The sequence below is a fragment of the Eurosta solidaginis genome, chromosome 2 (assembly GCF_040869045.1).
Source record: "Eurosta solidaginis isolate ZX-2024a chromosome 2, ASM4086904v1, whole genome shotgun sequence".
Taxonomy (NCBI): Eukaryota; Metazoa; Arthropoda; class Insecta; order Diptera; family Tephritidae; genus Eurosta; species Eurosta solidaginis.
The window spans coordinates 290235385-290262803 of record NC_090320.1 but is presented as its reverse complement, the minus strand read 5'-3'; the positions used below and the strand labels follow the sequence as shown (position 1 = coordinate 290262803).

The window sequence follows — 27419 nt, the reverse complement described above, 5'->3', positions numbered from 1 at the left end:
CAAACATTCTCCTACGTATATCTTAAAATCTAAAAGGTCCATCAACTCGGACTTCTTCGCACCAAATGAAAATTTGTCTTTTTTATAAAGAAGCCAGGACTTACACAGTGCGAGATCGATCAAGTGCCAAAAAACTAGTAGGGGCCACTTCTTTGTTCTGATATTAATACGGTAATAAGATATCAACCTGTCTGCAAGATCTACTCCGCCCATTGACGTGTTGTAACATGCAACCGTATTCGGGCAATTGACACTTATGTATTTTTTGGCTTTCTTATCCCATCGATTAATAGATATAATTGGTGTTGTTCCGGTCGAAGTGGTCGCTAAAAGAACCGAACGACTGTCCATCCATTTCACAACCGCTACTTTCTCATCTTCTCTTACAAACTCATTAAAGGTACTTCTGCCTCTTTTCAGAAGGTCATGGTCTGTTGAAAGTTTTGCTCGCAGCTCTTTGGGGATTCGGTTTTGTTGAATTGTACCAGTAGCAAATATTTCTTTTTCCATCAAAAAATCTAGCAGCTTTATCGATGTAAAATAACGGTCAGTAAATATTTTGCTGCCTTTTTTTATATTTTCTGCAAGTCTTTGCGGATATGGTGAGAAACCAAAAACCAATTGGTTGGCTATGGTATGGTTATGGCGTTAGCGTTATGGTATGGTACCATTAATAGATTACATTGATATCCATAAGGTAGGTTCGATCAGCTGTTTTATCTGGTTATGGTTTTATGGTTATAAGTCACCATTAATTGGCCCTTAAGATAGAAGCACTGATCACCAAACAAGTCAGAAAAAATACTAGTTTCCAACTAGAACTATTATTATCAAAATATTTTCAAGTACATACTCACATATCTTTTAATGAATTATAAAGTTATTACACAATAGATATATGTAAATTAACATAAATATACATTTTTATTATTGTAAAATAAATAAATATACATATATCGACTTTTAATTACAAGTTAACCAACCCGAAAGGCAATTGTGTAAGTCATGTTTTATTAAACAAGTAACATTTTTTTCATAAAAAAAGTGCACTTTACACTAACTTCAAAATGTTGGTTTTATGCAACAGCTGTTTTATTCGATAATAAAGTCATCAACTTTGTTGTATTATCGCTCACTGGAACTGACTGTTGTGCAGGCGCATTTGAAGATGTGAATTGTAGAAGTATAATCAAGTAGGTGGTTAAGGCACCACTTATCTGTAATATAAAATTAGAAAAAATTAAATAAATATATATTTAGAGCAGTGATGTAATAATCGATATTTTGTGAAGTACACACTAATAAATATCGAGTAGTGAATAAATTAATATTTTTAAAAAAGTATCGATACCAATTTGCCTCGTTTAGAAGGCTACAAGCATATTTAAAATTGTTTGTTTTTTCATACCGTAAAATACAGTGTTCGATCTATATTGAATAAACCAGCAGCTGTAAAATTTATTTTCAAATGCAAAAGTTGTAAAGAAAATTGTTGTAATTTTTCTTTTACTTCCGCATTTTTTGCTTTGTTGAGTAGTGAGTGCACAATACCACCAGTATTTTCACTCTAAAATAAATAGAAAGAGACATAGCGAAAATCATACAGATTTGATACCGAAGACCACGCCCATTTAAAATTCTTTACCTTCTTTATAGCACGATTACTGCCCTCCACAATCGAGATAATTGCAATTAAATACAAAATCATTTGACATGAAAAGAATGTAACAAACTCTACTGTCTTGAATTTACTTTCACGTTTCGATTTGCCCAATAATGTCTCCAAAACATAGTAAGCATCAAATACGATTATCAAAAATGCAATCGATATTATAGTTAATAGCTGGTAGGTGAAATATTTATTGGCTGTAGATGCAGCCATACATATCATATGATGTATTTCCATTGATTCTTGTATAATCTCACTGGGATTCTTGGTGACAACGGTGTACATAGAAAATGAGTCGAGACATTGCAATGAACGTTGTTTCGGTATTGGTTTAATGACGGTGTTATCCCATTGAAGCGCTAAGTTCTTTAACACCTGCAAAAACAGAGCGAGAAAGAGAGAGAAGGAGATATGAAAAGTATATACTAACGAAGAAAATTAGAAACGTAATTAATCATCAACAGAAAGAATTGTGGGAAACAGTGAACCATCAATTTGCGGTTAGGTAATTCACCACTGGGGAAATTTATCTCGAAATTTGCGTATTTTAACGCTAAAAACACTTTTCTTTTTTACATAATTATTACAATTTAATTTAAATTTGTAACTTGTACAATAATTTTTGGATTATCTTGAGTAAGACAATATGTTATGTGGAATAACCTATCGCCAGTGTGACAGCTTCCTGTTCTTTGTCGTCGGAGGTTCTACATACAGTAGAATCGCGAAAAAGTTAACTCTCGAGAAAGTTAAACGCTCGGCTAAGTTGACCGAGCTTGAGCGTCCACGTAGCGCTCTAAAAAGTTAACTATTGGTTAACTTTTCTAAGCTTTTTTTAAATTCAAAAGTTTGTTTGGCAATAAAACCAAGTGCGGGTATTCCCCTATTTCTGTGTTATTATCAAAAGTGGGTGGTGTTGACGCCAGTATTGACGACATTGAAAATTGGAACGACGCTCAAATTACGGAAGATGACGAAGATTGCAAAGTGTCTGATAATTATAACGAAGAATCAGCTATCGAGCAAGATATACTGTAAAGAAAGTGAAACAACACCTTTTAGTCGTTTAAGTTTTTTTGTTTTTATTTTTACAAGACAAATGTTTCAACACTCGCGTGGTGTCTTCTTCAGTTGCTAGTTTTCAACTTGTATTTGCAAACGACTAAAAGGTGTTGTTTCACTTTCTTTACAGTGTCGAAAGTAGTTTAGCACTCAAAAATAATTTAATTTAATTGAATTAAATAATTAATTGAGCAAGATATGCAACGACAGAAAGTGAGTTTTTCGGAAGCAGTTGGATGCACCAATAACTTAATAAAGTGGTATGAGAACAATAATGATACAAATCAGATATCAGTTCTTATTAAAATACGGGCGAAAATTGTCAAAAGCTATTACAACTAAAAAAAAAAAAAAAGAAAACAAGTCTCGACTGCATCTTTAAGCTCTTACAAATTAATAAGCACATTTCGACGTGCCATACGAAAAGTAATACTTACAAAATTTTTTTCATTGCATTTGTTTGTAAAAAAATTTTAAAGTGTAGCGTTTCATATGACACGTCGATATTTACAGTTCAGTATAAATTAAATCTAAGTTTATGCTCTGTAATGATTAAAACTAAGTCATTTAAATAAATTCAATGTGTTATATCCCAAATACTATGTTTATTACTGCATTTTTTTTTTAAATTTAAAAACCGCTTGGAAAAGTTAATATTTCGGAAAAACAACTACCCTTGGGACATTTTGGTTAACTTTTTCGCGATTCTACTGTAATTAAAAATTTTTTTGGTAGTAACTATTTTGAGTAAATATAAATAAACTTATACTAAAGTCTTAGCCTTAAGTCATGTACATATTTTCTCTGAATGCCGATAAACTATTTCTGGGTACAGTGGAGGATTTCACTAACTTTTAAAGATACAATTTTCGAGAACTTAGTTAACGATTTTCCACTATAATAGTGGAATTCTCCCACGTTTTTTTTAAATGAAATTCGCATAATTATCTAATCAATAACTATAACGACTTCGGTATACAGTAACTATTTTTTTTATCAAAATTCGTTAACTTATAATAAGCTTGTAATTTGTCTAGCTTTCGAATAATAATTTTTAGTTTGCAATACCGAGTCTGACCTAACTTAGTTTCAGCGACAGCACCAAGGTGATATTTCTTCAACTTTTTTTCAACTAACTTTGACATTGATATAGTATTAGCGAATTCAGTATTAGAATAAGTATTCAGAAACAGTTTTTTATTTATATACGGTGATTTACAATCAGCAATTGTTGCTAACTAATAGAAGATTGTTTTGATGTTGTTATGGAGTTTTTCTTTGAAGACACTTTTCTTCCATTTAAACTAAATATGATTATCATATAATTAGCGTTGAATGGCAAAATCGGTTTCGCAATCGTAAGTTTTTAAGTTAAAGTTTTGCCTATTGATTTTGCAATGACATACTAAAAATTTTTAGCGTTATCGGTAGGCTTGCCCTCAGTAAACACTTTGTGATAGTTTTTCAGTACGCGAGTTCAATAACTTTTAACGATGCGGTTCGTCAAGATTTTGGTTAACGAGTTTGTAGTTTGCGATAACGATTGTGCTATTCACTAATTCAGTACTAGCATGGCTAACGTGGTGAACATTTTTAAGTTTACAGAAAGAAAAATGGCTTTAAAGCTAATGCCGTTAAAAAAGTTCAATATTTTTCGATTATCCAGCGACAATATCTCTGCTTGAATTCAATATCTTTTACGGATGCTATTTGTCGAGATTTAAACTAACGATTTTTGGCTTACTATAACGATTGTGCTATGTACTAACTCAGTTTTAATATGGCATACGAGGTGACCGCGGCCACCGTGGTGTGATGGTAGCGAGCTCCGCCTACCACACCGTATGCCCTGGGTTCACTCCACGGGCAAAGCTACATCAAAATTTTAGAAATAATGTTTTTTCAATTATAAGAAAATTTTTCTAAGCGGGGTCGCCCCTCGGCAGTGTTTGGCAAGCGCTCCAGGTGTATTTCTGCCATGAAAAGCTCTCAGTGAAGACTCATCTGCCTTGCAGATGCCGTTCGGAGTCGGCATAAAACAAGTAGGTCCCCTCCGGCCAATTTGTAGGGAAAATCAAGAGGAGCACGACGCAAATTGGAAGAGAAGCTCGGCCTTAGATCCCTTCGTAGGTTATCGCGCCTTAAATTTATTTTTTATTTTTTTTACGAGGTGACAGTTATTATTTATTTACATAGAAGAATAATGAAATTGCAGCCAATGCCGTTGACAATCTCAAAGTTAGCTTCTATAGTTAAGCAACAATAGCTGATCAAAGTTTACCGAAAATCGATAAAAAGTGGTTGAAAAACCTTTAAAAACGTTAGTGTTAGTTAAATCGCTATATTTATGGGTTCGTTGCATAGCGATGGCGAATATCGTTAAAAAAAAGTTACAGAATTCCAGCATAGGAATTAATTTTAACAAGTATTTATATTGACACAATTGATAGCTTATCTTCATCACTATGTTACTCAACTCTATTTAATGCTCTAAAATGCTGCGTTAATTTATAAACGATGCCGTAAAACATTATCACGATGCCAGACACGAGTACATTGGGCGCAAAGTATGATACACAAGCCGCATATTCAACATTAATATTATTCCGAGTCAATATACCGAATATACTGAGTTGAAAGTAGATGACCATTAGGATGAATATTATGAACGAAAATCGATTAGTTTGCGTTGCAGCACATTTTTGTATAAATGCCACGCCCACATTATAGAAGCGTTCCTCGACTTGATACATCTGCTTTATGAGTTCATTAAGTTTCTTGCGTTTTAGAAAACAAAATAAGATAGCCACGTAAAAACTAAAAACCCCATTAAATTTTTGTAAAGAATCCGTTAATTGTGAAATATTTGTTGTAAAAAAATAATTGAGTAATGTATGATTATGCAATATACTATGAATTATATTATAATATATAATTATAAAACGTATCAGCATATTAAAATAACCGAATGGTGCTATTCGTAAAAAATGTTTACGCGTTTTATTCGAAATACCAATATGATATGGTGTTAAACCGAAAAAATATGATAAAAGGAAATAAACGCGAAGACTCGCGTAAATATTGCGCGGATGTCGATAATCCTGTTTTAAATTGTGCAATGCGTCGGAAATGTAACGGAACATATTTTTATATTAAAAAATATTAACTGGCTTCGTTAACGTAGTAAACGTAACTAAAACATATGTTGTATCCGCCGAGCAAGTATATGGCTGGGAACATTACTAATGAAAAAAAAAATAAATAAAAATAAAAGATGTTATCGAGATATTCGTAGTTTACCCTCATCCCTCATTACAAAATAAGCGTTCTCATTAGTGATGAGCGGATGCACATATTTAAAGAATCGGTTCAGTCGACTTGTAGTGGAATTCATTAACTTTTCTTCGCTTGCTATACCGATTAAGCTATTTATAAACTTATATTTAACAACGCTAACGAGATATAATTATATTCAGTCTTAACGAATAAAAAAGTCGTTTTAGAAATAATATCGCTAATAAACTTAAAATATCCTCAAATTATTAGCGAAAATTCCTGATATTGGATAAAAGAATATCGATAAATAATGTTTATTGAATATCGAACTGGTTATAATTATCGATCATATAGTGAAGGCACATATCGTTAAAAAAGTTAGTGAATTCCATTACTGTGCAGAAATTACTAACTTTTAACGATGAAATTTAAGTAACGATTTTTTGCTTGCGATAGAAATTCTGCTATTCACTAAAACGACAAGAAGAAGAATACTGAAATTCCAGCTAATGCCGTTGACATTCTTAAAATTATATTCTATTATTTAGAAACAAAGTTGATAAAAGATTAGCTAATAAAGCGATTGCGAAAGTCGATAAAAAAAATCAGGGAAATCCACTACTGTACTGGAACTCTCTAGAATTTGAAACAGCATTCGCCATTGCTTTAGAACGAAATGATATATATAACCATGTCGATTTTCAATAGCAATTTTCTTCAATTTAAACTTAACGAATTTTTCACCATATCAGTGATGACGATACACAATCGTTAGTTAAAATATCGACAAGTCGCATTGTAAAAGTTATTGAGTTCTACTAAAACTGTAAACAGTTTAAAGTAACTCCTTTTTAAAGATATTCTCTATGGTATTCAGTAACCATTTTACCGCAATTCGTTAGCCTACAATCAGATTTAGCCGCTAAACAATAGACGATTTTTTTAACGTTGTTAATAGCATTATATCAGAAGCCACCTTTCTTGAACTTAAACTAAATATAATTATTATATCGTTATCATTGTGAAAACTAAGTAAGTTAGTCCAAAGCTTGATCGATTTGGCAATCGAAATTGCGAAAGATCACATCATTAATAGTTAATGAATTCTACTACTCGTGAGAGATTTGGCTCGTGCAAACAAGAAATAATTGCAATACATATATTGATCAACTCGGCGAAGTGAGGCCTTCTGTTAAAGAAAGCAAAGCACGGACCTTCAATCGATTTCAAATTTTTTTCTAAAGCTGGATTATTTTGAAATAACTTCTTTGGCTTTTCTAATATCAAGTTAAGTTTGCCATATCCGTTATTTTAATCTTTTTTAACTGAGTTTCGTATATAACAAAGCCCGGTTCTTAAGGTTCATTGTACCGGGTTCCTCGTGGTAGTTCCTAACAACACCGTTTTGATGTTGAAACTTAAAAAGCATAATGAATACAAAGTAATCACATTTATTATCGATGTATTACCTATCAACAATTGTTCTTCGAATTTGGATAATTCTATGCATGGAAGTCAAATAAATATAATTAATTATAAGTTCAAATACCAATACTATAATTACTACATTGGTATATCGTCATTTGGCATATTCGAGCAAATTCGTAATAAATGAGGGCAGGGGAAACATGTAAAGGGAGTTTCCAAAGGAATGAGTGCATGATGTTATCAAGTTTCTGTAATGTTGCTTTGATGATATCTTCCTATTAATATCTACTTAATCCCAGCCATTCGCCCCACACCCACATAGCATAACACAAAATCAAAAATATTCACTTCAGCTAACTTCATGTTTTACTCAACTCTTTTCAAGGCGCGAAAATGTTGCGTTAATTTATAAATGATGCATAAAACATTATCACTATACCAGATACGAGTATATGCAATGACAAGTAGGATACAGAAGCCGGATATGTTACATGAATATTACTTCGTGCCAATATACCCGTCATACTCAGTTTAAAGTAACCGATCGTTAAAGCGAATAACGTAAACGAAATTCGATTAGTTTGTGTTGCAGCACGTTTTTGTAGAAATGACACGCCCACATTATAGAAACGTTCCTCCACACGATTGATCTGCTTTATTAGTTTACGAAATTTTTTTCGTTTTATAAAACAAAATGCTATGGCTACCACAAAACCAAAAACGCTATTAAATTTTGTAATGTATCCGTCAATTGTGATACTTTTGTTGCAAAAAAATAATCGATAATCGTATGATTATTCACTATGCTATATATTATATTCGAATATGTAAAAGTGAAACGTAAAAGCATATTCAAATAACCGAATGGTGCTATTCGTAAAAAATGTTTACGGGTTTTATTCGAAATACCAATATGGTATGGTATTAAACCGAAAAAATATGATAAAAAGAAATAAATACGAAGACTCGCGTAAATATTGCGCGGATATCGATAATCCTGTTTTAAATTGTGCACGGCATTCGAAATGTAACGGTACATATTTTTGTTATAAAAAGTTTTAAGTGAATTCGTTCACGGAGCAGAGTTAACTAACCTTTAGCAAGTGAGCAAGAGTATGCTCAATATATTTATTTTATGAATATAATAAAAAAGTGTAAAGATTTTATCTCTTCATTAAGGACCAAGCATTTCCCATTAGTGATGAGCGGTTCGTGTATTTAAACCACTGGCAGCTGGTATTAGGATACGGTTAGTAACCACAGGTGGTGAGATGTAGCGTGCTCGCTTAGCGCACCATAAGTTCCTGGGTTCAAGGCCCGTGAAAAGCAACATCAAAATCTTAAATAACAAGTTTTTAAATTGGAAAAAAAAATCTTTAAGCGGGATCGCTACTCGTATAGAGTATATTTATGCGAAGAAAAGCTTCTCAGTGAAAATTCCATGCAGATGCCGTTCGGAGTCGCTATAAAATCTGTAGGTCCCCTTTCGCGAATTTGTAAGGAAAATTGAAAGGTAACATGACGCCCTTTGGAAGAAAAGAATTAAATTGACGAAAAATTAAGATTGATACTGCTATTTTTCTGTTCGCTGTTTCTTATGTGTGTTAGGACTCTTGTTTACAATCGATTATTCAGCTAATCCACTCGTCGATTCGCTTACTCTATATTTTATATTGATTGAAAATCGTTTATTTGATTTTATCGTTTAACTGGCATTATTCGAACACTAACAGTTTCATAAATAAGTTTTTGTTATTAAAAAATAAAATTAAAAATTTCATAGATACATTTTTTTTAAGAATAGTTGCGGATTGAAAAGTCCTTATACTTGCCGATTATTTTAACTGATAGTATCGTTCACCACTATCTAAGACTGAAGCAATTAAAAACGTATTCAAAAGGTCTTTGCATTTCGTAGGACGTCCCAATGTCACTGAAAAGTACTACCTGTGAAAGCACACATTTAGAAGCAAGATTTTTGTTTGTAAATACAAAGGAACTTCAGACTTAGCAATTGAAATTTATCTCACCTTGCTCATTTACATACAAAATTTCGCGAAGCGGTGTTATAAATATTCGCACTATACAAGAAAAATAATCGCTAACATATTTTATCTGCTAATCTTTTGTTAAAATGCGCTTTTTATTGTTAAAAACGATGGAAAAGTACCAAAGGGTAGGAAAAATAATTTCACTTGCAAAGTGTAAAAGCACTCATAGCTAAAACCAATGTTGAATTCTTCATCTTATTATAGCTCGTGATATTCGATTAATCGAATGCTTTTATATTCGATTAGTTAAAATCGATTATTCATACGTCGTCGATTATTCGAATAATCGCTGATGAACGCTTATTCGAATAGGTAAGTAAACCTTAAAGAAAAAAAAACTCAGTCATTTGAGTATTATTTCGTGGATTCTACCGGGATCATTTAGGGATCACTTTGGGGTAATTTCGGGATGCTTTTGAAGTATATTTCGGGGCTCTCCTGGGATCATTTCGGGTCTAATTTGTGGTCATTTCATAATGATCTTGGGGACTATTTTAGTGTTCTTCCAGGATCATTTGGAACTCATTCGAGAGTTATTCGAAGATCACTCGGGGATCTAATTTAGGTTTAGGTTTAGGTTTAGTTTTAGGCATTCAAATAAAAGGTCCATATCGGCTGATTGGGCATTGTTTCCTTCTTGTAAAATGCCATTGGTAGTTTGAAGTTAGCTTTTGATATAATCATAAATTTTGTGCCTAAATTAATAATTTCTACCCACTTGCAGCATTAAATGCTCCTTTGATTATAAAATATATCTTGCCACTATTTTCGCTATTAATTAATAGTGAAGGTCAGGAACTCTTTTTGAAATAGTGTAGGCACACAATTGTTTGTGTGATATCAAAAATTAAGTTTATTGATTAAAGTTTTGAAATTTACATGAATATAGATATAAATTTAATAAAATGAAATAAATGTATTGAAGGCGTGGTGTATGACACGTTCGTTGTCCAAGTATTTACCCTCTTCTTCTCCTTTCGTTTATGTATCCATCTGTTTGACAGTTGGGGTAGCGTTGCCAGTTGGTGTGGTATTGGCAAAGTTGCCGTCGCTCACAGTCGGCTTTCCTGACCATTCGTAGCGCCCTCGCTCGAAATGCTGGTTTCGTTGTCACTGATGTCATCAAGATCATCAGGTGGTAACTGACACCATGGTCGTATTTGATCAGATGCAAAGACGGATGTATAGTGGCGTTGTGTTCTTTCAGCATGAGGGAGATCTTCTATCACGTAGCGGTCATTTGGTAATACCTTGCTAACAATGAAAGGACCTTTGTATCGAGGTTCCAGCTTACGTGATGTACCCGTGCTCATCGGTTCATTCGTGGTAAGCACTAGATCACCTTCGTTATACGTCTTCGGCCTGGAGTGCTGCGAGTCGTACAGAGCTTTTGCGTGTGCTCGAATACCGTCGATGCGATTAGCTACATCTCCTCGTAGCTGCTGTAATTCGGTATCGGTCATCATGTCATTGGAATCATCTTGGAGCGCTTGGATGAGCTGGTTGTGCAGGATATCTCGTGGCGTATACCCATAGAGTAACTGGAATGGAACACAACCGGTAGTCTTGTTGGGCATGGTGTTGATGCACCATTGGATCCGGCGTAGATCGTCGTCCCATCGTTTTCCATTTTGGGTTGTCGGTAATAGCATGGATAGTATAATGCGATTCATTCATTCGGCGTGACCATTTGCACGTGGAGTACGCACAACGTTGAGAACATGTTTGACGTTGTTTTCGTTGCAAAGCTTCTGGAACGTTTTTGAAGTGAAAGCCGTTCCGCGATCGGAGATGATGCGTTCAGGCATTCCTAAGTAGCTCGTTACTTCTAATAACACCTGGATTACGTGATTTGTTGCTGTGCTCTTTACTGCGCGTATTATGGTAAATTTCGTGAATGAGTCGACAATGGTCAATATGTGCTCGTTGCGTTTGGAACTTTTCGGAAACGGACCTAAATGGTCGACGTGAATTGTATTAAATGGTATCGGCTTAACGTTGTCGTAATGGTACTGGCCTTCTCGTCGTCCACCTGGTGTTTTGTTCAGAGCGCATCCGACGCAGGATTTGATGTAGCTCTTCACGTAATTACGCATGCGAGGAAACCAAAACATATTGAGAATGCGCTTTATCGTTTTATCGACGCCCATGTGACCTGCTTTGTCGTGGCATTCATGTAACATCACTTGTCGTATTTGCTTCGGGCCTACCCATAGAAGTTTGTCGTTGTACTTCCTGTATAGACGTCCTAACTCGATGACATAATCCGAGTGTTCTGGATTTGTACCATTCCTCATCTCGTCGACGATGTTCTTGAGTTTATCATCTTGCAATTGGATGCTGAATAACCAATCCGGCTTGTCGATGATTGTTTTAGCAATTTTGAGATCAGCGGTTTCCATCTCGTGGGCGCATTCATATGGCATACGGCTAAGTGCATCCACATGTTCCATACGGGAACCTGGTCGGTGAATGATCTCAACGTCGAATTCCTAGATTCTCAACTACGTGGTATCAGTTCTCGTTTTTCCATTGTAGTCCGCAGAGCGTTACAATCAGTAATGACTCGAATCTTCTTTCCATATACGTAATACTTGAATCTTTCCAATGATTCCACGACCGCCAAAGCTTCCAGCTCATAACTGTGAAAACGCTTCTCGTTATCTGTAGTGGATCGACTAAAGTATGCAATCGGCTGGAGTTGCCCCTTCTCGGCTTGCATTAGGACGCTTGTTGGTTTTGAGATGAGCATATGTTTCAATTTGTTAAATGCTGATTCTTGTTGTTCTCCCCATACGAATTTTGTATTCTTGCGTAGTAACTGACGTAACGGTTCAGATATGATGGAATATCCGGCGACAAACTTGCGAAAATAGCCGCTAAGACCTAAGAATTTGCGTACTTCGGTGACGTTTCGTGGTGGCCGAAAGTTGGCTATTGCATTTGTCTTAACTTCTCCTGGACTGATGCCTGTAGGATGTAGTTGATGTCCTAAGAATGTGATGGTTTGTTTGAACAATTCACACTTATTGACGTTTAGTGTGAGTCCACATGATCGTAACACTTGAAGTGTTCGGAAAAGTTTATCGTACATTTCTTCGAAAGAGTTGCTGCCAATCAGAATGTCGTCCATGTAGTGAAGCATGTCGCCTTTCTTCACTCGTTTTTGTATTTCGGCCATGAGTCGATTAAAAACTGCTGGTGCGTTCTTAAGCCCAAACGGCATACGTTTGAACTCGTACAATCCGTCGGTGGTAATAAATGCGGTGAATGTTTGACTATCGGTTGCCATTGCGATTTGGTAGTAGCCACTATTCAGATCTAGCGACGAAAAATTACGAAAACGTTTGGCTTCTTGCAGCCTTTCTTCGATATTTGGGACCGGAAAGTTCTCCTTTTTCGTTAACTTGTTGATGCGTCGGTAATCGATACATAATCGATCACTTCCATTTTTCTTTTTCACGAGTACGACTGGGCTAGCATACTCGGATGTGGATTTCGTGATGATTTCATTTTCTAATAGCTCGTCGATCATACTATTGACGATGCCTCTTTTCGGCTCTGGAATGCGATATGGAGGTTGGGATACAATCTGACTGTTCTCCAGTTCGATACTCGCTTGGACCACATCGGTTCTGCCGATGCCGCTTAACCCGTTAGAGAAAACATCTTCATAACTCGTCAAAAGATTTTGCATTTTAACTTGCTCAGTTGGAACTCTGAAATTAGACAAAAGTTTGACAATTTTACATTCGGATTTTACCAAATCTGCTGTAGCTCGTTTATTCCCGAAAATAGTTCGACCATCCTCAATCTTCATTGTAACGTTGGCGTTGACAATGACGTCTTGTCCTAAAAGTATTTCTTCTTGAAGTAGCTCGTCGTCAGCGATGTAAACTTCAGCTCTTATGACAGCTGTATCGATGATTATGTCTATGACCATAGACTCGTGGATAATTCGTGTTCCTCCACAAATACCTTTTACTTGCATGCAACACTTTTTACGTTTTGCATTTATACGATTTGCCACTGAGTTACGTATAATACTGCACTGGCTACCAGTATCGATAAAAGCGATCGTGGAAACATCCATCGAGATTATTTGCCCCAAGTCGTCTTGTAGCTGCCGTCGTTTTATCGCAATTTCCTCCATTTGGATGTACTTTGTTGCAGGTTGTACAGCGATGACGTTTCTGTGGTAGTGGACATTTGTTTGAGAAATGCCCCGGTTCGTTGCAGTTGTAGCATTTCAGCTGCGGTTTCGTCTCGTTTCCTTTCTCTACAGCGTACAATTTTGTTTTTGCTTCACCTCGTTTGATTACTAGATTTGCATGCGGATCACTAGCCTCGCCACGATTAATGAAATAATACTCGATTGCATCGCGCATGTGCTTCATCGTTGCAAACTTCATTGCTCCTATACTGTGCTGGAGCTCACGGTGTTTCAAACCCGACCTAGCGTATCTGATGACTGCTGCTTCACTAAGCTTGTACCGAATACCTAGTGCTGATATACGGAAAAAATATTCCTTCACGGTTTCTTTTGGTCGTCGTGTCACATTAGCCATGGCAAAGTGAATTTCCGCTTCGTCTTTCACTGAGCCAAACTCGCATTGCAAAGCGTTGGCAAAATCGTTCCAAGCTGTGTGCATTGTGGGTGATGCATCCAACCACATACGTGCGGCACCTTTTAATCGGGTGTATACAGCCAATAACAAAATTCTTTCATCCCATCGATAGGCCTCTACAACTTTATTGACCCTATCTATAAATTGCTCTACGGTTATGCTTGCGTTGTTTGTCGGATCAAATTCCGGCAGGGTATGCGAAATTTCTTTGACCGATGCTTGCCTCATATTTCCGTTTGAAAAATTTGTATTTCCTTGATTTCGTAGTGTTGCGCCACCATTAGCTGACACTGCGCTGTCATCGTCTTTAAGAACAATCTCGTCGTTTCTATTACGTTCGTTTGCATTTTCGTCGCCTGCTACCGTGCTGTCTTTTTCTGCGCGCTGCTCTGCTACCTTTGACGTGTTGTCACTAGCGTTGGCGTTCTGCGTTTGCAAAAACTGCGCCATCATTTCACGAAGTTGCTTCATTTCTTGCTGTAGCTGGGATATCGTTAACACTTGAGATGATTCTTCCTGAACATTCCCGTCCTGTATGTCCACTTCATCAGATTCCTCGTGTGCACCGAGACGCTGTATTAATTGATCCCTTGTGCCCGTCGTTGCCAAATCTCGTTAGCGTAGCAATTTCTTCAATTGCTCTACTTTAAGTTCGTTTATTTTCACCATTTTTATGTATAAACCAATGATTTTTCGTTTTTACGTTGCAAATTCCTTTTCGTTCGTTTTGACGTTGCTGAGCGATGCTTGCTAGCCGTTGTATCGTTGCCTACTTGCTTGTAGTCGTTTTCGTTGTCGCTGCTGCTGAGCGATTTCGTTTTAAGTCCACTGCTTTACGTTATTAAGTAGTACTTATTCGTCGTTCCGTCACTGCTGCGTCGCAGTTACTATGCGCAGTCGCTGCACATTTCGTATTTCGTTGCAAGAAAATAAAGGTGACTTGCCGTTTTGCATGTACTCACATGCGCTGCCACAAAATCACACGCTTTTGATTTTGTTATTCGAAGCAAGTGGATTCTGATCCCACTCTGAAACTGTAGGCACACAATTGCTTGTGTGATATCAAAAATTAAGTTTATTGATTAAAGTTTTGAAATTTACATGAATATAGATATAAATTTAATAAAATGAAATAAATGTATTGAAGGCGTGGTGTATGACACGTTCGTTGTCCAAGTATTTACCCTCTTCTTCTTTCGTTTATGTATCCATCTGTTTGACAGTTGGGGTAGCGTTGCCAGTTGGTGTGGTATTGGCAAAGTTGCCGTCGCTCACAATAGTTTAAAAATTGTTTCATATAATATCGAAAAAAAAAATCATTAATAATGCCGAAAATATCTGCTATTTAACGGATCTTAATGTTAATCCTTAGTATGTTATACCGAAATATCTCAAAAATGTTTTTAATATCCCTGAAATTATTGAGAAATACTATGACAGTAATTACGAAACTGGCGTTGTCTCTGAAATAAAAGACATAAGTAGTATGTTACTGGCTTTTAAATCTGCCACTGCCCAGGATATGTTAATTTTCTTGCATTCATTTATGTATTCGTACAAACCGTCTACATTTTTGCGATTAATAAGGTGTATTTAAATTCAATCTAATGTGCGATATACAATGATTCAATAAGTATTTTAAAACTTTCCTCTGGTAATGAGGTATGACTGGTCTTATTTTATTTTAAAGTTTAAAATATTTGCGATGATTACAAAGAGGTTCCCAAAATTGTAAAAAAAAAATAGAATTTGGACCTTTTTTATACTCAGTTGAGCAGAGCTCACAGAGTATATTAACTTTGATTGGATAACGGTTGGTTGTACATATATAAAGGAATCGAGATAGACATAGACTTCCATATATCAAAATCATCAGTATCGAAAAAAAATTCGATTGAGCCATGTCCGTCCGTCCGTCCGTTAACACGATAACTTGAGTAAATTTTGAGATATCTTGATGAAATTTGTTATGTAGATTCTTGGGCACTCATCTCAGATCGCTATTTAAAATGAACGATATCGGACTATAACCACGCCCACTTTTTCGATATCGAAAATTTCGAAAAATGGAAAAAGTGCGATAATTCATTACCAAATATGGATAAAGCGATGAAACTTGGTAGGTGAATTGAACTTATGACGTAGAATTGAAAACTAGTAAAATTTCGGACAATGGGCGTGGCACCTTCCACTTTTAAAAGAAGGTAATTTAGAAGTTTGGCAAGCTGTAATTTGGCAGTCGTAGAAGATATCATGATGAAATTTGGCAGGAACATTACTCTTATTACTATATGTATGCTTAATAAAAACTAGCAAAATCGGAGAACGACCACGCCCACTTTTAAAAAAAAATTTTTTTTAAAGTCAAATTTTAAAAGAAAAGTTAATATCTTTACAGTATATAAGTAAATTATGTCAACATTCAACTCCAGTAATGATATTGTAACGAATTTGCTGCAAATTCCTCTTATTTGCCCTTTTGCTAGGTTCGTATCGCTAAACTGTCGAATAAATAACTCCAATATTGAATAATGGAAAAATGGCCTTTATTAAAATACTTCACAATAACACTCAAACTGTGCAACGAATAGCTTAATAACCAAACTGATAGCTCAAATGAAACTCCACTATTCAAAATAATACTGCTATTGCTCGCTAGATATCATCTTAGTCGTAACTGCTTGACAACTCAAATCAAACTGAATTACTTCTTACTCGCCTGCCCCGCTTTTATAGTTTACGCTGCATACTTCTAGGCTCTTCGATTTCCAGAATTTACTAGTTAGTTTCGGCTACAAAATCGCCAGCCACCACTACGGGCACATTTTATTATTGCTCTCTCTTGTGACAACTCAGATAAGATATATGCATGTATTTGTGCATTGCCGCTCCGCTGCTCGTATACGTACATATGTGTAGACGCAATTATTTATTCGTTTATGTAGATACATAATGATTGAATTATTGATGTGAATGTTTGTAGTTTACAGTCTCTCGCGCATACATAGGCGTATAAGTAAATGCATCTGTGTGTGACATCTTTCGGCTGCCTTATATATGTGTATACATGATTTGATTATTGACGTACATACTGCGTATCGTGGCCTTAGCATCGCCTTAGTGATGGTATAACTTAGCGATGCTAATATCCGTGACAATATGGTGCAACAAAATACAAAATAAAAGAAATTTTCAAAATGGGCGTGGCTCCGCCCTTTTTCATTTAATTTTTCCAGGATACTTTTAATGCCATATGTCGAACAAAACATTACCAATCCTTGTGAAATTTCGTAGAGGCTTAGATTCTAGGACGATAACTGTTTTCTGTGAAAAAGGACGAAATCGGTTTGCAGCCACGCCCAGTTTTTATACACAGTCGACCGTCTGTCCTTCCGCTCGGCCGTTAACATGATAACTTGAGCAAAAATGGATATATCTTTACTAAACTCAGTTCACGTACTTATCTGAACTCACTTTATATTGGTGTAAAAAATGGCCGAAATCCGACTATGACCACGCCCACTTTTTCGATAGCGAAAATTACTAAAAATGAAAAAAATGCCATAATAATATACCAAATACGAAAAAAGGGATGCAACATGGTAATTGGATTGGTCTATTGACGCAAAATATAACTTTAGAAACGCATTCTAGAGTCACCCCTGGTCCACGTTTATGTTGATATCCCGAAAAGGCGTCCACGAATAGAACTAAGGCCCATTTCCTTTTAAAATACTTATTAACACCTTTCGTTTGATACCCATATTGTACAAAAGCATTCTAGAGTCACCCCTGGTCCACCTTTATGGCAATATCTCGAAAAGGCGTCTACCTATAGAACTAAGGCCCACGCCCTTTTAAAATACTCATTAACACCTTTCATTTGATACCCATATTGTACAAACGCATTCTAGAGTCACCCCTGGTCCACGTTTATGGCGATATCCGGAAAAGGCGTCCACCCATAGAACCAAGGCCCATTCCCTTTTAAAATACTTATTAACACCTTTCGTTTGATACCCATATTGTACAAAAGCATTCTAGAGTCAACCCTGTCCACCTTTATAACGATATTCCGAAAAGGCGTCCACCTATAGAACTAAGGCCCACTCCCTTTTAAAATACTCATTAACACTTTTCATTTGATACCCATATCGTACAAACAAATTCTAGAGTCACCCCTGGTCCACCTTTATGGCGATATTTCGAAAAGGCGTCCACCTATAGAACTAAGACCCACTCCCTTTTAAAATACTCATTAACACCTTTCATTTGATACCCGTATCGTACAAACAAATTCTAGAGCCACCCCGGGTCCACCTTTATGGCGATATCTCGAAAAGGCGTCCACCCATAGAACTAAGGCCCACTTCCTTTTAAAATACTCATTAACACCTTTCGTTTGATACCCATATTGTACAAACGCATTCTAGAGTCACCCCTGGTCCACGTTTATGGCGATATCTCGAAAAGGTGTCCATACATAAAACTAAGGCCCACTCCCTTTTAAAATACTCATTAACACCTTTCATTTATACCCATATCGTACAAACAAATTCTAGAGTAACCCCTGGTCCATCTTTATGGCGGTATCTCTAAAAGGCGTCCTCCTATAGAACTTAGGCCCACTCCCTTTTAAAATACTCATTAACACTTTCCTTTGATACCCATGTCGTACGAACAAATTCTAGAGTCAGCCCTGGTCCACCGTTATGGCGGTATCCCTAAATGGCGTCCATCTATAGAACTATGGCCCACTCCCTCTTAAAATACTCTTTAATACCTTCCATTTGATACACATGTCATACAAACACATTCCAGGGTTACCCTAGGTTCATTTTACTACGAGATGATTTTCCCTTATTTTGTCTCCATAGCTCTCAACTGAGTATGTAATGTTCGGTTGAACCCGAACTTAGCCTTCCTTACTTGTTTTTTTTACTTTCCTACCTAAATATTGATTTTCCCTGAACGTTTTGTATCGGTTTTTTTTTTTTTTTTGTTTTTCTCACTGTAAACGGATATTTCGGAAAATTTTTCTTGGGAATACTATTTCTGAGGCACAGCATTTCGAGATTTTAAACGATCAAATTAACAAAAATTCAATTTATAAGAAACTAGCTTTACCAGGCGCGCGTTGTAACGCCCGAGATCGAATGGATGTTGCGTTATTTTTTCTGTTTTGTTTGTTGATAATTTAATTTATTGTTCTGTAAATTGAATTGAATTTTGTACGCATATTTGGTGAAATTTTCTGTTAAAACATTTTATTCTTGTATCTTATTGTATCTTATTTTATATTATTGTATTGCTTTTACCGCTGATGATTGTTGCTTTGATTACATTCCGAAGAAGCATGACTGGTGAGCCAATTTTCAAAGTTGATATATGCGCAGGCATTCCTTTTGGTTCTAAGGAGTATAGAAATTCATTTGGATAATTCACAATTTTATCTTCATCTGTAACTGTGTCGATCGATTTATATTTCGTCACTTCACCAGGAAATTGATTTTGAAAGCGATAATTGATTTTGTTAACATGATCATTTTTGGGAGCTAAGATAGTTCTTTCGCATAGCCAAAAACAAAAACATTTTAATTTAAAATTCTTAATTCTGAAATATGAAAAACTTTCGTCTTGACCGAAGGAACCTCGAGCCAAAATTTGGTGATGATCGAAGTATAGCAAACACGTTTTCATAGGGAACACACACACAGAATTTAATTTTTATAGAAGATGTAGATAGACTGAAGCCAAACAATTTTTTTAACAGCGGCAGATTACTAAACGTCCAAAAGGCATAACAGCTAAACTCAACTGACTGCATTAGTCAAACTTTAGGTGTTAAAATAACTTAAGTATGTACGGCAGCCATAGTTTTTCCCCATTCCTTATTTTACTGGAGGTTTTAGGACTTAACGTCACATAGCTCCTTACCAATTTTAATTATCCTACCATTACGACATCCAGATATATATAATATATTCCTTTTGTATGGGAGGTGCCACGCCCCCTTTTTCCCAATTCCATACTTTCTTGGTGGTGTTAAGGATTGACCTCAAATAACTCCTTACTGAATTTCAATGTTCTGGCATGTATACCTTCAAAGTTATGCAGTACCAAAGATTCCATTTGAATGGGAGGTTCCACGCCCCCTTTTTCCCAATTCCGCATTTTCTTGGTGGTGTTAGGGACTGACCTCATATAACTCCTTACTGAATTTCAATGTTCTGGCATGTATACCTTCAACGTTATGCAGTACCAAATATTCCATTTGAATGGGAGGCTCCACGCCCCCTTTTTCCCAATTCCGCCTTTTCTTGGTGTTAGGGATTGACCTCATATAACTCCTTACTGAAGTTGAATGTTCTGGCATGTATACCTTCAACGTTATGCAGTACCAAAGATTCCATTTGAATGGGAGGTTCCACGCCCCCTTTTTCCCAATTCCGCCTTTTCTTCGTGTTAGGGATTAACCTCATATAACTCCTTACTGAATTTCAATGTTCTGGCATGTATACCTTCAAAGTTATGCATTACTAAAGATTCCATTTGTATGGGAGGCCCCCTTTCTCCAAATCCGCATTTTCTTGGTGGTGTTAGGGATTGACCTCATATAACTCCTCATTGAATTTCAATGTTCTGGCATGTATACCTTCAAAGGTATGCAGTACCAAAGATTCCATTTGTATGGGAGGTGCCACGCCCCTTTTATATATCGAAATGATTTTTAGCCTAAAACCTTCCCGTTGATCGAAGAAACCCATAACCAAAATTGGTGATGATTGATGTGTGGGAAATACGTTTCCATATACGCCAATTACACAGCTCAAGTTTTATATTTGCGCATGGCTTTTGTGTCATGTATGGGCCGTAATAGCGAACACACACACACACAGAATTTGATTTATATATATATATGGCTAAACCGATTTGGGATTTCAAAACCAACTAACCATCATCTCTCCTTCCTGTATCTTTCCTAAAAATTTCATGCCAATCTGTCGAGCCGTTCTCGAGTTATGGAGTGACAATCAAAATCTACACTTCTTTTTATATATATAGATATGTGGTATATGCATGGCGTATACATTAACTTGGGTCGATTTGTATGGACGAAAGTTAACCGATATCGAGCCATCGATTTTTCGATAGGATTTGGGCTCAGGAAAAAAAGTTCCACTACGCATAATTTCCGAGCCTGTGAAAAAAAAAAATGGCGAAAGGCTAAATTTTTCGACCAAAACACTCCCCACAACCCAAAAAATACTTTTTTTTTCAAAAAAATTGTTGTAAAAACGTTGGCGAGAACCGTTTTTTGAAAAAAAAAATATATATATATATGTATATATATATATTTTGGGTTTTTGGGGAGTGTTTTGGTCGAAAAATTTACCCTTTCGCCATTTTTTCAGGGGCGAAAACTATTATTCCTTTTATAATATAATTCATTGCAAAACTATTAATTTTGGACTTTTAATATATTTGGATCAAGATAAAAATTATTTTCCGATTTTTATTACCTGCGTCCGATAGAACCAGTTAAACTCGGACTTTTAAAAATAAAAGTCCGGAAATAAAAGTTAAAAGTCCGGCTTGATAACAAAGAAACGGCTTATCCGATAAAAGTGCGGATTCAATTTTATTTCGAGACTTTTATTTTTAAAAGTCAGAGTTTAACTAGTTCTATCGGACTCAAAAAATAAAAATACAGATTTTATATGTGGACTTTTATGGAAAATGATTCGACATGATATTGCTATAGGGATACCTGAGAACACAAACATTTTCACTCAGGACAATTTTTTACCCGGACTTTTTCGACTCCGAAAAAAAAAATTATTATTTTCCGTCTCTGATTTTTTTCGCAGGCTCGAAAATAATTTTTTTTGGGTATGCGTAGTGGAACTTTTTTTCCTGAGCCCAAATCCTATCGAAAAATCGATGGCGCGATATCGGTTAATAAATCGACCCAGTCTAGTATACATAATTTTTTTGTATGAACACTTCATGCAAAATCAAATAAGCGTTGAGTTGCGATTATTCGAATAATCGAAATAAATCAACTATTTGAACAGTGAACTTCGATTAATAGATCTATGTGGAAAAGTTGATTAAGAAAGAAATTGACAGCAGAGTTGACTGTGTGGGGGTCCTCATGACCCACCAGTTAAACCTAACCTAGCTGTGTTTATTTTAATGGCAAACGCCTGATAGGTAACGTATCAGTCGTTGCATCGTTCATACTTGCCCAATTTTCTACTTTTGACACACGTCGCACACGTTGCACTTTATGTTTTTGGCGATTTTTAGCACGCGTGTGTGTAAAATTGGTGTTTAAAACTAAGGAATGCTATTAATTGAGTAAATAGTATTATTTTGGTAATGTATTACGAAATAAATGTATTTACGCCAGTTTTTATGTGTTTCACTTTCCATCACGTATGCACATGCTGTCAGTGAAAAATACGAAAAATGCGTACGTCGTGACGTTGCCGGATTGTATCTGCTGAGAGCATTAGTTCTGAGCTACGTAGTTTAGATCTAGTGTGATTCGCTGCAGAATATTTTTAAGAATAATTTCCAGTTTGGGTAACTTCTTGTCTTACCTTATTAATTAAATCGAAGTGTTGACGAAAACGCAACAAAAATGTTGAAAACAACACCACTACGCTCAACAAAAATACGTGAGGCATGAAAAAGGTGACCATCGCTTGAAATGTTGGCCAAATATCATTGTGAAATAGCATCCAAAAACAGCACGACATATATGAAACATTCAATGTTACCACTAAAAATATTTTCATATGTGTCAATTTCATAATATATTGATAATTGAAAACGACACCAATATTAAGAAAACGTCTATCCAAATGTGAGACGGTATCACATAACGACACAATGACATGACATTCACTCAAACTTATACCGAAAAGCGTCAACATTCCCAATAAGCCAATGAATTTTTGTAATGTTTCACCAACTTGTGATATTTCCGATTTAAAAAAGAATCCCACAATAGATGACTGATCGACGAGCGAATGTATGAAACAATACATGAAAAAAATCACTTGCAGCATCGTATTCAAATAACCGAGACGACTAACGCACAACGTACGTTGACCACCACACCGCGTACCGACAATACGAAACGGTGTTAGACCGAGCATAAAATTGAACCAGATTAATGTTTGTGCGGCGCCATAAGCATCAGTAGGACTAAAGAGCTCCTTCCAGAAACCCATTCTTGCACTGCGTATGTTTGAGTTATGAACTGAAGCGTTATAACGCAGCGGATATTGTATTTATACTCAGTGAGTAGGATAACGTGTGAGTCGGATATTGTGTGCGTGGTGATTGATATTGGCACGTGATTAGGTACTTTAAAATTAATTATTTGCTGATTGATGGCTTTTAAAATATTAAGAAGGTTTAATTAAATCATTGCGGAATCATTGCCCTTTTTGAGAAGTGTAAAGGATTTATTTTATGGAGGGTGTAAGCGAAATGTTATCACATAATTTCACTGTTTGATGGGTTCATGCCAATCGCCCACTCTCATTACACTCAGTAACCATTCATTACAGCTGCACCTGTTGCGGAGGAAGAAATCGAGAAGGTTTTATTCAAATACAAGCAAATATACGTCTGGCAGCAAATAATTCAATAGGAACCTAATTTGGGTAGCTATGACTGCAAATAGTTACTAACATTCATTTCGGAAGACCCGAAAACAGTCATGTCCTTACTTGTTTTCAACGGTTTTGAATGCGGTTCGAAAAATTTAGCTCATCCTGGCTACTTCTTTTCTTTTTTCCAGCATCACACACATTTGTTTTCTTCTCGAAACTCTGCCGTCAAGCCGTGCAAACAAACAAGTATGGAGATTTTCGTACAAGCAAGGCTGAGGTAGCGTGCTCGCTTACTACACCAAATCTTCTGAGATCAAGGTCTGGGAAAAGCTACATACAAGTCTTTAGAAATTTTTGTTTAATTAGAAACACATTTTTTTAAACGGGGTCATCCCTCTGAGAGTATTTCTGTCGTGAAAGGTTTTCCCTTTTCCTCTACGTTTTATTCAATATTCCTTGGCCATTTCTCTCTTTATCTCCCTCCTTCTCCGTCTTCTTCTCTCCTTTACTCTCTATTTCTGTCTCCATTTCTCTCTGCCTCTATTTCCCTCTCTAGCTCATACTTCTCTAACTCTATATTTTTCTAAATCTCTTTTTCCTTCCTTTCGCTATTCCTTTCTCTCCTTTCACTTTAATGTGGCCTTTTTTACCTTTTGATCTAATTCAACACCTGGTGGCGTGCGCCGTGCGCCGACTACCAACTGAAGGACCTGGGCTCAAGTGCCGGAAAACGCGACGTAAACAATTTAGAAAGTAGTTGTTTCAATTGAAATCAAAGGGATGCTGCTTTGGCAAGCACTCCGAGTGTATTTATTCCATGAAAAGCTTCTCAGTGAAAATGGCTATGTAGTCCCGACAATTTGTATTAAAAAATGAAAGGGAGAAAGACGCAAATTGGAAGATAAGCTCGGAGGTTATCGCGCCTTGAATTTATTCATTTTTAATTCAGGGCTATTTAGTGATCATTCTGGATCAAGCTGCAATACATTTTCGTTATCACTTCTAGATTTCCTTCCGCACCACTTTCGTGACTGTTTCGGGACTATTAGGCTATTATATCTATTTGATTATAAAAACGTCCCCGAAATTATCCCGAAATAACCAAAAAACTATTATTAAAACAATCCAGAAGTAATCTCGAATATATGTTCGAAATGACGCCGGCGTGGTCGAAGTAGTCCCGAAATTATATCGACTGATCACAGAAACTATCTCGAAGTTATCCTTAAATGATAGCGAAAACAATCCCTCCAGATCTAATGGTTCAGCTACGGCCCCGTACTTGCAAAAATTTCAAACAATCTTCTTAGGTTAGGAAAGCTTTCAAAAAATCAACCATATATATATACCGATTGTTCAGATATGTTCATATAAATCTACCATGTAAATGTTTATGAAGAACGCATTCGGATTAATCATATATAGAAACAATTTCTAATGCCGTGATGTGATGGAAGCGTGCACCGCCTACCACACCGAAGGTCCTGGGTTCAAGTCCCGGCCAAATTAACATCAAAATTTCAACAAATTTTTTCAATTAGAAAAATGCGAATGTATTTCTGCCATTTTCACTGAGAAGCTTGAAACTTCACATGCTTTGCAGACGCCGTCCGAAGTCGGCATACAGCAAGTACATGGGGGGGGGACACACTCCGGCCAATGCGTAGGGAGCATGACGCAAATCGGAAGATTAGCTCGGCCTAAATATTCTCGGAGGTAAATCGCCCCAAATATTTTTTTTAATCTAAAAAACTGATTGTTCAAATCTTATGAATTTTCCCACTGAGGGTTGACGTCCCCTTAGAAAGGATTAAGACTGGTGGTCTTTGAAATAACTGACTTTTCTGATATGATTATTTAAACACCAACCCCTCATTCATAAAAAGAAAATAGGTTTGTAAAGCTCTTACAATAGGAAATTGGTATAGAAATTGCTATTTTTAAAAGCTTTATAAACTTTTTTTTTTATGATAAAGCGGGTAAGGTTATATGTACGACAATCACGCTTGGGTCTCGAACCAATTCTGAAAACATTATCCACTATAATTCATCCTATGTGAGATTTTTGTTGCTTGGTAGATTCAACATAACCTAGTTCAATCACATTCATGAAAGGGTTATCTGGTAGTAGTTCAAATAATATATTTTCTATACTTAACAGGTTTGCTAGTCCATAAAGTTAGTTGAAACCCCGAACGAAAAAAGTATGTAAAACAGCCGTGAAATTAACAGTTTTTGTTTAAAAAACTTTTCCGACGTAACACTTTGTTACTTTTGATACTATACATAGAGAAACTAAGAGAGAATCTCCCAATATCTTAACTCCCGAGATATGGTCTCCTTAAGCAGTAAGTCTTACAGATATAAAGTAGAACTGTGAGAGAAGATTATATGGAATGCAGCTAGACTAGAGAGCCTTCAACGCCTACACAAGAGGGTATGGTGCATAGATGGATCGAAAGCTCCAAAGAGGATTGAAGCTGGTGTCTTCGGACCCAGAGCCAAAATATCAGTGCCTCTGCGAGAATAACCAAACACGCATTCTCAAACAAAACCATCGCCAAACTAGGTGACAGTCAGTCAGAACTAGTCTCTGAGTGCGTGGAAAAGCTAAGCCAACTGGGAACGAACAATGTAGTAGTGCTGGCTTGGGTATAAGGGTACAGGGAGATGGAGGGCATTGAGTGGGCGGACAACTTGGAGAGATAGGCAGCGACTGTCGTTGGGACACGGCCGCCGCTTTCACTTGGTTCTCAGGAAAATAGAAGATAGGAGAGCACTGGCGCAATTCGCACGGCTGAATATAATCTAAGCTGCTGTTAGGGAGACATTGTAAAAATCGCTATATGACAATCACAGGGAGGCATTCTTACGGGACGTTTTTTTACTCTTTTACTTGCCTTATTCAACATCACAAAACGCACTTCCACAATTTTTAAAATTCCATGAAACATGGCAGTAGCGATTCCTATGACTGTATGTTGCAGCGTAAAAACTACGTAAAGTGGTTTTGATGGATTCAAATTCGCGGATTTTAGTAGAGTTAAATTAACCAATGAATATGAGCTATCCAATAGGAATACAAACAATATCATCAAATAACAATAACGCAAAATTTTACTATATAAAATATGTACACCGACACTGCGCAACATTAAATCGATATGCTGAACTGTACGTAAAAACGATTGCAAACGTCGCTTTGGTAATAAAGCCGTTATAAAGATGATCATAATACCGATTAGGCCACTAATAACTTGCATGATATCACCAACACGAGATATACCCGAACGAAAAAAATAGCCCGCTACCGTTTCAAAGTCGTTTAACATTGTCAACACATAACAAGTCACATACAACGTAACATGAATTATGGTATTAAGATGACCGTATATTGATTCTTTTAATAGTTTATTGCCGGCACCATCATCCTTGATCCAAAATGGCGTGAGACCATGCCAATATGTGATCACAAATATTGGTTGCAAGCTCTCGTACATTTGCTGTGCTTGGAAGAATCGACGTAAAGCAGTAACGCGTTGAGGACGCGTAGCGCAAACATTCTGCGTTTCAATACTATTCGTATCGGCGTCCATTCGTAACGGCTGCGTTATGTTAACTGGACATAAACAGTTGCGTTGTTCTAACTTTTTAAATAGTAAATGATAACGTG

The 27419-nt window shown here is 36.2% G+C and overlaps 1 protein-coding gene and 1 pseudogene across 3 annotated transcripts; both read right to left on the bottom strand.

Moving 5' to 3' along the window:
* Nucleotides 1–889: 889 nt before the first annotated feature.
* Nucleotides 890–27415, bottom strand: Gr28b (Gustatory receptor 28b). Of its 3 annotated transcripts, none has more exons than XM_067768480.1 (4): nt 26647–27410; nt 1646–2044; nt 1409–1567; nt 890–1217 (listed from the first exon to the last, which is right to left on the bottom strand). In XM_067768480.1, exons 1-4 carry the CDS (start codon nt 27340–27342, stop codon nt 1077–1079), a joined length of 1395 nt encoding a protein of 464 aa, XP_067624581.1. In that variant the 5' UTR covers nt 27343–27410; the 3' UTR covers nt 890–1076. The 3 variants fall into 3 exon arrangements, with proteins under 3 accessions (XP_067624581.1, XP_067624582.1, XP_067624583.1); XM_067768481.1 differs by lacking the exon at nt 26647–27410 and adding an exon at nt 22724–23688; XM_067768482.1 differs by lacking the exon at nt 1409–1567 and having other exon boundaries at nt 26647–27415.
* LOC137240177 (putative gustatory receptor 28a) lies at nt 5161–5874 on the bottom strand (annotated as a pseudogene).
* Nucleotides 27416–27419: the final 4 nt, after the last annotated feature.

What these genes read in the sequence shown, in the direction of transcription:
- Gr28b (XM_067768480.1), bottom strand. Translation starts at nt 27,342, where the DNA reads ATGGACGCCGATACGAATAGTATTGAAACGCAGAATGTTTGCGCTACG. An exon ending in GTTTTGTGATGTTGAATAAG is followed by an intron (nt 2,045 to 26,646) that starts GCAAGTAAAAGA and finishes CTGTTTTTGCAG; the next exon opens with GTGTTAAAGAACTTAGCGCT. An exon ending in ATCGAACACTGTATTTTACG is followed by an intron (nt 1,218 to 1,408) that starts GTATGAAAAAAC and finishes TTTATATTACAG; the next exon opens with ATAAGTGGTGCCTTAACCAC.